A 13,610-nucleotide genomic window follows, 5' to 3' on the forward strand; every position below is an offset into this window, starting at 1 on the left:
TTCATCTAGGAGAAATAAGAGAAATGAAGTCAGTTGTAAAAATCATAATTTCTTGATATTCCTATGCACTGTCTTTAAGGGTAATCAAATTTGTGATATCGAAGAGAGTGAGAAGAGGTAACATTTTGAAGCTTGTAGTTATGTTTATTTTAAAATTAAGTACAAAAATGTGTTTTAGTAGAGTTAATACCAGAAATATTTCTGTACTTTGTGACCAATAATTCTATACTTTCTCTCCTGGAATAATATAGTATTTAATGAACTAACACATTTATTCTTTAAAAAGCCAGGTTTACCCTAACTTGTCATTTTTCCTGATGATGGAAATGAAATACTACTGGCTTGGAAAACATCTAAGTACTGTAAAAGAATGATGTACTCTATTAGTATATAATGAAATGAAAAATAAAATGAAAAATACTGATTAAGTAAAAGCATAAAATAGAAGACTTTAAAAATATTTACCTGTACTTTTTTTGCTTTGTTAATCAGTAAAGCATTTTAACCGTGGAAGTAAAATGTTTCCTTAATTATGGTCCAGGTATTATAATATAATCCCTGCATTACAAAGAAAAGAAAGGTGTGGAGCCATCAGAGAACTGGCTTCTTTTTTGTTTTGTTTTGTAGAATACCTTCTTTAAGCTTTCTCTTCTAATTTTATACCATTAGCTTATAGGAGCTCGATTAGATGAAGAAACAAGTTCTGTGGGACGTGAACAAGTAAATAAAGCCTATCATGCATATCGAGAGGTTTGCATTGATAGAGATAATTTGAAAAGCAAATTGGATAAAATGGTAAGTTGGTTTGAAAACAATATATATTGCAAAAGGGTTTTCTTCAGGAAGTTTAAAATTAGAAATAAGAGAAATATTAAATAAAAAAATTGAAAATATACATGCTTAAGGCAAAAACAGGAATTTTTAATGGTAATATTTGTAACATTTCTGTACAAAATAAATATATATATAGTCTGTAATGATGTTTAGGACTTAAGTATATCTAACACTACTAACTTACTTTGAAAAATCATGATGTGGTAGAAATTGTCAATGTATTTAAAAAAAATAAAAAGCCAGTGAATAATATATCCTAAGTTTGAAAAAGAAAAAAAAAAATAGTGAAAAACTGGGTTCATTTTCCCACCTTGCTTTTTAAAGGCCTAAATCTGTTTTTTTTTTATCCCTGAAAATTAATATATATCAACCTATAGATTTTATTGAATGTAATTTGGCATTTTCCCTACTTAACTAGAATAAAGACAACTCTGAATCTTTGAAAGTATTGAATGAACAGCTACAATCTAAAGAAGTAGAGCTCCTCCAGCTAAGGACAGAGGTGGAAACTCAGCAGGGTATGCCACTTATTTGTTACAAATATTATAATGGAATCAATATAATTTTCCATTTATGTGTATTATATCCATTATCAGTTTTCTATATCTGTGTGCTAAGGTCTTATTTTACAATTTTTAGGCTTACATTAATTTCTCTGATCTGCTTTCACCAAAATATCAATTCCTTTTAACTTTCCCTTAGATATAAATTGTTTTTTTCCTAGAGAAAACTTGATGGTTTTTATTCAGGGTTAGTTTGTGATGAAGTAGAACTCCATCCTTGTCAAAAAGTCTTGCCTGCTGGTATGTCCTGGCTTTTCCTTTCTACTGAACTTTTTTTTGCCCACTCTTAGGTTGTCATGGAGTAGTTAAAATTAACTTTTTTTTTTCTTGTAAATATCTGAAGGTTGTTAAAATGGACAGCTGAGATGCTGGAGTAAATAATAAGTTTTGGAGCATATGGGTATTGGCCTGTTCCCATGAACATTATGATGGAACAAGCTGAAGAGTAGGCATCTAAGAGAGACCTTTTGATAAGGAATTTGAGATGAACTCTCTTACAGTAGCTGGTTGGGGCTTTTTCTAGATAGAGTGACTGAAGAACTAAGTCAAAGGTAAATCGCTATCCCGTTGTATTGAGTTTCTACAGTAGATGTTCATGAATAAATTGTTTTGACCTCATGTTCTAGGCTTGATGGTCATACTTTATACTCTCTGAAGGGACTAGATGGAATGATTAGATACATGAGCTTCAGTTTCCTCACTTCACTTAATTTTTATCACTGTCTTAACCTTGACTTACATATTTTTGACTTGTCTAGTTATAGCATGTGTTTGATTAGTGTTGTATATTTTAAAGTTCCAGACTGACAAACTTGTACGTTAAACAGAATATCAGGGGTAGAGGTGATTAGTACATTCTTAAATAAGATTGGTAGATTTCTTATTCTCATTAGCATAGATCTTTTAAAGTAATTACTGTTTTTTAAAAACTATTAGTTGTGCATGTTTTATATTAGTTTTTATATTGTCTGCACTTCACTAGTATAACCTTAATGGAATTACAGCAAATGTAGAAAGCAGAAATAACAATTTTAATGTTCATCCTTTTTTTTCAGTGATAAGAAATTTAAATCCACCTTCATCAAACTGGGAGGTGGAAAAGTTGAGCTATGACCTGAAGATCCATGGTTTGGAACAAGAGCTGGAACTGATGAGGAAAGAATGTAGTGATCTTAAAATACAGCTACAAAAAGCCAAACAAACGGTACTACAGAATTAAATTGAGAAATTTAATATTCTGTGTATGCTATTTGTAGGTTTTATAACTAAGGATTAAATCATAGACTTAACATATAACTACTTAGTTACATTCTCTGAAAAATTTACCTTTATCTTCCCTTTTAACTATTTTGTCTAAAATTTAATATACTGTTTACTTTTAGCATAATCCCAGAATTATATAATTTTATCGTTTTAAAACCCTCATTTACTAGTTTATTAAAGCTGTTCCTTTTAAACTCCTTTTCCTTCAGTTTCCTTAAGTCGTTTTTTCCTATAAAATCTAAAGAGTACTCAAGTTTTATCGTTTTAATTTAATAATTTGGTTAATGTAGACACCACAAGAGACAACTCAGTTTTTATAATTCTGGGAAAAAAAAAAAAAAAACCTGACAGAGTCTACTAATTTTCAAAACTCTAATACTTTGGGGGCAACTTTAATTTTTAGCAAATAGCTGAGATTTTAAAATTGAGGGAAAAAAGCAAAAACAAAAAATTCTGCGTAGCTTCTAAAGTATGGTTAGCCTAAAGTCATCCACCAAAACACAAGTTGCCTCTCAAGTCTATTTACTAATACTTTGCATTGGGTTCTAACAAACTTGATTGGAAGGTTTTAGATATCATGACAGTGCTGAGGAGAGAAAAAGAAGAAATGGTAGAGAACCGTGTGAGAACAATGAACCAAATGCAAAGTTTGAAAGTGTTACAAGAAAAGTTTAGTAGTCTACAGTCCAACAGCAATTTTATACACTCATGTATTTTAAATAAGTTAATCAGCGTTAGATAATTATTTGTCAGCTTAACCATTTTGCCCATCAGAGCATTCTAATCCCATGAGGAGCTGTGTCATCTACCCCAGATTCCTTTTAGGATGCCAATAACTGATAAAGACACTACTTCCCATACTCCCTGACCGCTAGCCAGGACATTGCCCCTAAATCCCAACTGTCCTTAAATGAAACTGACATTTCTCTCATCTATAATATAGTTTTTATTGAAGGTGACCAAAACTTACGAATGAGCCAGGCATTAAGAATAATATAGCATTCAACCTTGGTCTTGGCCAGATGAATTCCTCTAAACTGGACAGTGAGAACTTGATTACAAGACCCCAGACCCAATAAAAGGGAAACACTAGAGAAATTGTCAGTTCCTATTAGGGCAAAATATTTTTCCTACTTGACATCTGGAATTAATTTCCCATGCTTTGAACCTGTGATTACATATCACCGTTACATCAAAGGCTTCCAGCATCCTGTCCCACAAGCTTAAGTGTCATGGTCCCATGAGAAGCTAACTGGCTAGCTGGCTGGCTGGGTGCTTGTTTATATACTTTTTTAATTTTTAAAAATTTTTAATTCTAGTATAATTAACATATGGTGTTATATTAGTTTCAGGTGTACACTATAGTGATTCAGTAACTCTATAGCTTACTGACTCATCATCATAAGTGTACTGTTAATCTCTTTCACATATTTCACCCCTCCCTTCTACCTCCCCTTTGATAACTATTCATTCTTAATAGTTAAGAGTATATTTTGGTTTGTCTCTTTTTTTCTTTGTTGTTTTTTAAATTCTACATATGCATGAAATCGTGGTATTTGTCCTTCTCTGACTGGCTTATTTTGCTTATTTGCATTGTATTGTCTAGATTCATCATGCTGTGGCAAATTGCAAGATTCCATAAAGGCTAAGTAATAGTTCCTTATATGTATATATGCACACACACATAGACATATATACTGCATCTTCGTTTTCTGTCTGTTTATGTATTGATGGACAGTGGAACAGCTTCCATATCTTGGCTATTTTAGATAATGCTGTAGTAAACATAGGGGGCATATACCCTTCCATTAGTGTTTTCATGTTCTTTGGGTAAATACCTAGTAGTGGAATTACGGACTCATGGTAGTTCTATTTTTAACTTTTTGAGGAACCTCCTTACTGTTTTTAAAGCATTTATACCAGTTTTCATTCCCACCAACATGTTTGAGGGTTCCTTTTTCTCCTTATCCTCGTCAACACTTGTCTCTTTTTTATTTTAGCCATTCTGACAGGTGTCAGGTTATGTTTCATTATAAAATTTTGATTTGCATTTTCCTGATGATGGGTAATGTTGTGCATCTTTTCATGTATCTTTTGGCCATCTGTATGTCTTTGGAAAAATGTCTGTTCATATTTTCTGCCAATTTTTAATGGATTATTTTTTAGGTATTGACTAGTATAAGTTCTTAATATGTTCAAGAATCCTAGCCCTTTTCCGGATATGTCATTTGCCAGTATCTTCTCCCATTCTATAAGTTGTCTTGTAGAGTTGTTGATTGTTTCCTTTGCTGTGCAAAAGTTTTTAATTTTGATGTAGCCCAGTAGTTTGTTTGCTTTTGTTTCCCTTGCCAAAGGAGACATACAAAAAAATGTTGCTGTGGCCAGTGTCAGAAATTACTGCCTGTGCTCTCTTCTAGGATTTTTATGGTTTCAGATCTCACATTTAGGTCTTTCATTTATTTTGAGTTTCTTTTTGTTAATGATACAAGAAAGTGGTCCAGTTTGATTTTTTTGCATATAACATATAGCTGTCCAGTTTCCCCAACACCATTTGTTGAAGAGACTCTCTTTTTCCCATTGCATATTCTTGCCTCCTTTGTCAAAGATTAATTAACCATATAAGTATGGGTTTATTTCTGAGCCCTTTGTTCTGTTTAATCTGTGTGTATTATTTTTGTGCCAGTTCCATACTGTTGATTACTAAACTTTGTTGTATATCTTAAAATCTGAGATTGTGATATCTCCAGCTTTGTTGTTCTTTCTCAAGATTGCTTTGGGTATTCAGGGTCTTTTGTGGTTCCATACAAATTTTAGTATAATTTGTCTAGTTCTCTGAAAAGTCTCTTGGCATTTTGATAGGGATTGCATTAAATCTATAGATGGCTTTGGGTAGTGTGAACATTTTAACAGTTCTACCAATCCATGAGCATGGAATATCTTTCCATTTGTTTGTGTCATCTTCAACTTTTTTTCATCAGTGTTTTATAGTTTTCAGAGTAAGGTATTTTACTTTCTTGGTTAAGTTTATTCCTAGGTATTTTATTATTTTTGGGTAGTTGTAAATAGAATTGTTTTCCTAATTTCTTTCTGCTCCTTCAGTATCATTTATCAGTTTCACTAGTTTATGGTAGTTTAGTAGTTTATGGTGCAGTCTTTTAGGTTTTCTACATACAGTATCATGTCATCTGCAAGTTATGATAGTTTAATTCTTCCTTACCAATATGAACGCCTTTTCGTTTTTCTTGTCTGATTGCTGTGGCTCCCATTTCCAGCACTATGTTGAATAAAAGTGGTGAGAGTGGACGTCTTTGTCTTATTCCTGACCTTAAGGGAAAAGATCTCAGTTTTTTACTCTTGAATATGATAATAACTATGAGTTTTTCATATATGGCCTTTGGTATGGCCTTTGGCTTGTGGTATGTTTCCTCTATACTTTTGAGGATTTTTATCATGAATTGATATAAATTTCGTCAAATGTTTTTTCTGCATCTATTGGAATGATCATATGGTTTTTATTCTTTGTTTTGTTCATGTGATTTATCATGTTGATTGATTTGGGAATATTGAACCACCCTTGTTTGCATCCCAGGAATAAATTCTACTTGACCATGGTTTATGATTTTTGTAATGTATTGTTGGATTTGGTTTGCTAGTATTGTGTTGAGGACTTTTGCAGCTATGTTTATTAGTGATATTGGCCTACAGCTCCCCTTTTTTTGTAGTGTTTTTATCTGGTTTTGATATCAGGGTAATGCTGGCTTTTTAGAATGAATTTGGAAGCTTTCCCTTCTCTTCTAATTTTTGGAATAGTTTGAGAGGAATATGTATTAATTCTTTAAATGTTTAGTGTAATGCCTGTGAAGCCATCTAATCTGGGCTTTTGTTTGTTGGGAATTTTTTTATTAATTATTTAATTTCATTGTTGGTAATTGTTCTAATTTTCTACTTCTTCCTGATTCAGTGTTGGGAGATTATATGTTTGTAGGGATTTCTCCATTTCTTTTAGGTTTTCTAGTTTGTTGGCATATTTTTCATAATATTAGCTTAACAATTCTTCATATTTCTTATGTTTCCTCTTGCTACTTTTAAAATTGATCGTTATCACTACTTTTTGCCATTTTAGTTACTGTGTGTCTTGTTGTGGACCTGTTGGGATGATTTTATTGGAGGCATTCTGTGCCTCCTATATCTGGATTTGTTTCTTCTCCCAGATTTGGGGTTTTCCACCTCTTCTTCAGCTTTTCTACCTCCTTTTCTTTCTCTTCTCTTTATGGTAGCCCTGTTATGGTAATGTTACCACACTTGATGTCATCACTGAGTTTCCTAAATCTATTTTCTTTTCAGTTTAATTGCTTTCTATTACTCTGTCCTCCAGGTCGTGCATCCTTTTTTCTGCTTTCTGTAGTCTGCTGTTTTACGTAGTGCATTTCTAATTTCAGCTGTTGAGTTATTAATTTCTGATTGTTTACTTTTTATGGTTTCTAGCACTTTGTTAAGGGTCTCCTTGAGGTCCTCCACTCTTAAGTCCAGTGAGTGAGTATCTTTATGACCATTATGTTAAATTCTCCATTAGGCATATTACTTACCTCTGTTTTGTTTAGTTCTCCATGATCTTATCCTTCTTTTTTTGGGGACATAATCCTCAATTTTGTCTGTTTCTCTGTGTTAGGAAAGTCTGCTATGCCTCCAGCTCTTAAAGTAGTGGCCTTAAAAAGAAGAGGTCTTAAAAAAAAAAAAAAAAAAAAAAAAAGGAAGGAGAGGTCTTGTAGTACTCTGTAGTATGATGTCCTCTGTTCACCAGAACTTCATGTTTCAGGGCTGTCTCATATGTGTTTGTGTCACCCTAATGTTTGGCTTGTGCTGCTTTTGCCTTCAGTCTACAGTGGCTCTCTCTGTTCTGAGTAGGGTCTGGTTCCTGTGTTGTTAGTGAGCCAGTTTTGGGCTATCTTGGGCTTGGCATAAGGCAGACCAGGCTTTTCCCAAACACAGTAGTACTGAACTTCAGGACTTCCTCTGTGTTGTGCCTCCAGAAGCTTTTGTTGGTGGGCTGGCACTATAGTGAGACCACATGTCTATCATGCTGTCCACTGTACTGGCCACAGCTCGACTGGTGTATATGGTTATTGGCCCTTTTCCCCAGGGCAGAAGTCACTTCAGAGTGGTACTATCCTTGTCAGGGCTGCCTACATACTGCCAGGGTTGTGGTACCTCCTTGGATGGGCTCTGGCCAATGACATATTGTAAGGGGCAGGTTGACAAGAGAATGTGCGGGCAGGGCATTTGGTGTTAGCAAGGTTTGATGAGGTCTGCTGTGGGTGGGAGCTGGAGCTGCTTTTGAAAACTGCTTTATGGCTAGTGGGGGTGAGTCTGGAAGGGGTCGGGAGTGCTTGCAGTGCCAGCAAGGTCTGTGTTGGTCTACTGTGGGAGGGTACCTACTGCTGCCAAAACTGTGGAGGCTGGTTGGGTTGGAGAGAGCAGAATTGTAGAAGCATGTAGGGCACGCTGTTAGCAACCTAAGTGGAAAATGTGCTGCATTGATTCCATGTATTCATGTAAATAGGGCCGGGCCTCAGGGAGGGAAATGGTGCCCACCAGCCTTTTTGTTCTTAGAGAAGTCTCAAGGATCCCTCCTCCTCCGGCACATGTTCTGAGATTAGTAAACTAGTCCTTCACATATACCAGAGGCATTTTTCAAATGCTGCTTTTGTGCTGTATCTTATTGGGGCTGATTATGCTGTCTCTTTAAGGGCCAGAATTCTGTTTCCTCTTGTCCTCCCTTCTCCCAGAGCTGAGTCCACCAAATTATAGTCCCAGGTGTTAAGCCTCAGTGATTATAAGAACTACAGTAATTAGGCCCCTCTGGGTTTTCAAAACCAAATGTTATGGGAATTTGTTTTCCCTGTGTATGTTCCCTACACCGGGGGTGCCTGGTGTAAGGGTCTGTTTTTCTCCCTTCTCCATGCCGGTGGTTTCGCTCCCTCCTACAGGCAGTCCTGTGGGTGGGTCTCTTTAGCTCCTGCCTGCATCTCAGCTCTTCCTACTTCTGCAGTGTGGCCTCTTTACCTTTTGCTGTAGAGTCTGTTCTGCCATTTTTTACACTGATGTGGATATTATCTGGTTGTATCTGTGGAATGAGGTGAGCATAGGAGCCTCCTACTCTGCCATCTTCTTTTATTTTTTTTATTTATTTTTTAAATATTTTATTTATTCATGAGAAACAGAGAGAGGCAGAGACACAGGCAGAGAGAGGGGGAGAGAGAGAGAGAGAGAGAGGCAGAGACACAGGCAGAGGGAGAAGCAGGCTCCATGCAGGGAGCCTGACGTGGGACTCGATCCTGGGTCTCCAGGATCAGGCCCTGGGCCAAAGGCAGCACTAAACCACTGAGCCACCGGGCTGCCCTGCCATCTTCTTTTAGAGGCTTAAACTTTTTTTAAAAAAGATTTTGTTTGAGCCAGTACATACAAGAGAGAGTGAGCACGAGAAGGGGAGGTAAGGCAGAGGAGGGAGAGGCAGACTACCCTCTGAACAGGGAGCCCGTTGTAGGGCTCGATCCCAGGCCCCTGACATCATGACCTGAGCTGATGGCAGAGACTTAACTGACTTTGCCACCCAGTTGCCCCTAGAGGCTTTTTTAAAAAAGATGTGCATGCGAGAAAGGATCTGTACCTTGAAGTTCTGAATTATCAGTCAATAAACAGATTTTCTTTGAAAGGAAATTGATAGCTTTTTTACATAATGGATATTTGCTTACAGAGTATGAAGCAGTACCATAGAATTATAAAAAAACTTGGCTCATAATTATGGTGTTGCTTATTAACTTTGTAACATTAGGAACATTTAATTCTTCTGAACTTGTTTTCTATAAACTTTTAAATATCTCCTTTTTCCATAAAGCTTAAATAACGTGTAGCACATTTAGTACAATACCTAGTATATAGTGTATTCAGTAAGTCAGTGTATTTAAAAAAAACTGAGGTAATCTAGAAAAGCAGTACTGTTAAGGGGGGTTATAGTTCAGTTCTGATTAGTTACTCTTTTCCACTAGATGGTGCTAGGGGATAAATTTGCTTTTAGTTTAATTCATCTATCATAAATCATAAAAGCAGACATTTGAAAGTAGAAGAAACTTTAGAAATCACTTCACTTACTGCTGAAAAGGCATTTGAAAGATTAAGAAACTTGAGAGTTTAAAAGGAATTTTTTTTTTAAGAGTTGGTTCCCACTTTCGTAGGAATTTATTTGGTGGGGTGGTGGGGGGAGAGATTTAAAATTTAAAAATGCTCACACCTAAGATAAGTGAACCAGGAATAGCGAGAGTGGAATGCCTAATATAAACTTATCAGAGGTTCCAAGTTGAAATCTTAATGTGAGAAGTGTACTTTTAAATTTTGTTTCAAAGGGATTGCTGATCAGAGTCCTTTTGAACATGAGAATCAAAGAACAAGTCAGAGAAAAATTTATGTTCACTTTATTAATCTTGCTTTATCTACTGCAGCCATATCTACAAGTATTTTTGAGGGGGAGTCTTTTGTGAAACATTTTATAACCTCTTTTAAAGTGTGAAATAGCATCACTACATGGACATAATAATAATGTTTGTTGTTATTTTTCTTTTCTTTTTTTACTCAGTTGATTATTGTTTAGTATTAATGAGATCAGGGTTCCAGGGTCAGACCCTTTTAGATTTTCCCCCAATATTCCAGTCATTTATATTCAGAAAAGCTGGTCCTTTAGGGGGAAAAAAAAAAAAAAAAGACAAAAGGCCCAAAGAAGTTTAGAAAACACTGGATCTAGGTCTAAGGTATGTAACAATAGTGTGTTTAGGGATTCATAATGTGCGGTTTTATAAAAGGGTCTGAGAAGTCCTAGAGTGTAGGAACCTGTGTAACTTGAATAATGTTTTTCCAAATATCTTGTAACCATGGGCCCCTGTATATGTAAACTCCCACATCATAAGGTACTAGTTGGGAAACAGATCTATACTTTCTAACAATTATAATTTTTAAATTTTTTTTTTTAAACAAATGACAGGATCCATCTCAGGAAGACAATCTGAAGAGCAGTGATCTCCAAAGACTAAGCATTTCAAGGTATGAACATTCTTCAAAGTTCAAAAGTAACACTTTCTTCTGTAGGCCACTTGGATAGCTTACTGAGACTTGTTATGATTTAACCTTAAAAACAAAGGGATACTATTTGGGTAATGAATGTAATCTCTGATCACAGTGAGTTTATTAAAAAAAAAACCTTTAAAAAAAAAAAAGATTTTCTTTATTTATTCATGAGAGACACAGAAAGAGAGAGGCAGAGACATAGGCAGAGGGAGAAGCAGGCTCCTCACAGGGAGCCCAATGTGGGACTTGATCCCAGATCTTGGGATCATGCCCTGAGCAGAAGGCAGACACTCAACTGCCGAGCCACCCAGGCGTCCCTATAAAAAAACATTTAACTGCTTTTCAACAGTTGGCTTAAACTTAAGTAGTGAAAGGTACATATATTGTTATGCCTTAAAATTTTTGAACGTTCGGTATTTTAGATAGGGCTTTAGGGAGCTAGCTGTGTAGAAAGTATTCTGTAATAAGTCTTGATTTTGCATGAGGAATTATACATTTCCATATACAGTAATACCACCTTGTCCTAAGGGCAAACTTAGGACCACATTAGTCCTTGGTATTGACTTTTTTTTTTTTTTTAAGATTTTATTTATTTATTAATGACACAGAGAGAGAGAGAGAGAGGCAGAGACACAGGCAGAGGGAGAAGCAGGCTCCATGCAGGGAGCCCGATGTGGAACTTGATCCCGGGTCTCCAGGATCACACCCTGGGCTGAAGGTGGCGCTAAACCACTGGGCCACCGGGGCTGCCCCTTGGTATTGACTTTTAAGAGAACTGTCCACTTTGTGTAAAAACAAAAGTAGGTTTAAGAGTTCAGGTATGTTACTTTAGTTCTTTTTCCTTAAATATATGTCATTTTAATTTAACAAGTATTATGTTGCAAATTATTTTAGCATCCCTTCTGTATATGGATACTTTCATCCAGTGAAAAATACTGAGTTGATTTCATTGATCATTTGGCTTCCGAAGTTTACTAAGCTAAAGAAAATAATGTGAAATGGTTCATACCTATTCCTATCAAAAACCTAATCGAAAAGAATTAATTAACTAGGGCAAACAGTTTGAGGATTGCAGCCAATCTTCTAGATCCAGAGGATAGGCAAACTTTTTCTATAATAGACCAGCATATTTAGCCCTCGTGGGTCATAACATCTTTCTTCTGACTACTAAACCCTGCCATTTGAACAGTTCTTCGGTTATGCCTTCAAATTCCATCTAACTTTTTATAGCAAGGAAGTTTTTCCTTTTTTAACAGTGTGTCTAGTTCAGTGTCCATGTAAGTTATTTCTGAGAGTTGTCTTTTTTGAAGATATATTTATTTTAGAGAGAGACAGGAATGTGTGTGTCACCAGGGGAGGGGTAGAGGGAGAGGGGAGCAGACTGCCCGCTGAGCATGGAGCCCGACACGGGGGCTCTGTCTCACAAGACGTGCCCTGAACCAAATCCGAGAGTTGGACACTTTGAGCCACCCAGGCGCCCCATGTTTCTGAGAGTTGTCTTTATCAAAATTTTTTCTTCTATCAATCTAGGTTTCCCCTCATTTTGTTGTATTTATCAGTTTTTAAGCCTCTTCAAACCATTTTTGGAAAAGAAGCAGGGAACAAATATGTTAGAATCCGTACATCAAATACAAGTACAAAGGGCTATCTATAGAGTGTATTAGGGATACATGATACAGAATGAGGCTTCTTCCATTCATGGGAAATTTTACATGATTTGGATCACATCTATTAAGAATAACTCAAAAGGCTGCACCCCTCCCAGTGTCTTTAAAACATCACATAACTAACAAGATACTGAAGAATATCTACACCAGCATTTAAGAGGAGGATAAAGGTCCAGGGAGAGGCTAGTTTTGGAGGCTGCCAGACTATATAATTGTGGCTTCAAAGTGCAGTTTTGAATTCTCTAAAGCTTAGTATTAAAGTATCAGTTAAGAGAAACAGTTTTTAGAAACAATAGCCTTAAGTTCTTATCTCTAAGAGTTACTTGTATGCTAAAAGAACTATATAATTAAAGCATGTCTTAATGACTTGCTAGTGCTCAAGTATACTTACGGTTTTATACAGGTTGGTTTGCATTTATTTTATGTAAGCAATATGGATTGCAAAACTGATGAGGTTTCCCTTTTCTGGTTAGTAACTAGAAAACTAGTAACCAGATTTGTAGCTTACCTCTTAGTAAACTCTGTATCATGCATTTTTATGTTAGTCTCATTCCTAGCTACATTTTATCTTGTTTTTCCTTCACTTTACCATTTATATTGGTAAATGTTTCCACTATTTCCAGTTTATAGTCTTGTGTTTTATTAGTATTTGTTAAGTTACCTCATCCACTTTTTAGTGGAACAATTCAGATGTAAGTTTACTATATTAACAAAACAATCTATAGAAATGTTTCCATAAAACCTTTAAATACGGGTTTGTATATTTTTAAGGATTATTTTTCAGTTATTTATAAAACACCATTTTGGGGACTTTTTTTTTTTTTTTCATATTTTCTCCATCATTTGCGAGGCAAATGAGGTACTATATTGTTTCCCTAAGATAGAGTGAACCTTTTTAATTATTGGAGGCCTTTTATGTGGTACTTCTTGTGTACAGCATCATTTAACAATCCAGTCAGAAATTTGGCCTGTATCCTGCCAGTGTTCTGTTTGGTATTAGCTTTAGGTTGTTCTCTGTTCTTAAATAGATCTAGGTATGGGGTAAACTTATACTGTAAACTTGTTAAAATGTAACTCTTAAGGAAATATAGATTAGGGTTAGTATTTTTCAAACTGTGCTGTGTTCCTTAGTGGTCATGAAACTTTGTGTGTCGAGAAAAGCATTTTA

At 35.5% G+C, this 13,610-nt stretch overlaps 1 protein-coding gene across 1 annotated transcript in view; it reads left to right on the forward strand.

The window, feature by feature from the left end:
* AZI2 (5-azacytidine induced 2) overlaps window positions 1-13,610 on the forward strand; it is a 35,354-nt gene that overhangs the window by 14,221 nt on the left and 7,523 nt on the right. Inside the window, 4 exon segments of the mRNA XM_055321243.1 lie at window positions 670-795; window positions 1,253-1,352; window positions 2,453-2,601; window positions 10,693-10,751. Coding sequence (XP_055177218.1) covers window positions 670-795; window positions 1,253-1,352; window positions 2,453-2,601; window positions 10,693-10,751 — 434 coding nt within the window.

This window comes from Nyctereutes procyonoides, unplaced genomic scaffold, assembly GCF_905146905.1.
Source record: "Nyctereutes procyonoides isolate TBG_1078 unplaced genomic scaffold, NYPRO_anot_genome, whole genome shotgun sequence".
In the NCBI taxonomy this organism is placed as follows: domain Eukaryota; kingdom Metazoa; phylum Chordata; class Mammalia; order Carnivora; family Canidae; genus Nyctereutes; species Nyctereutes procyonoides.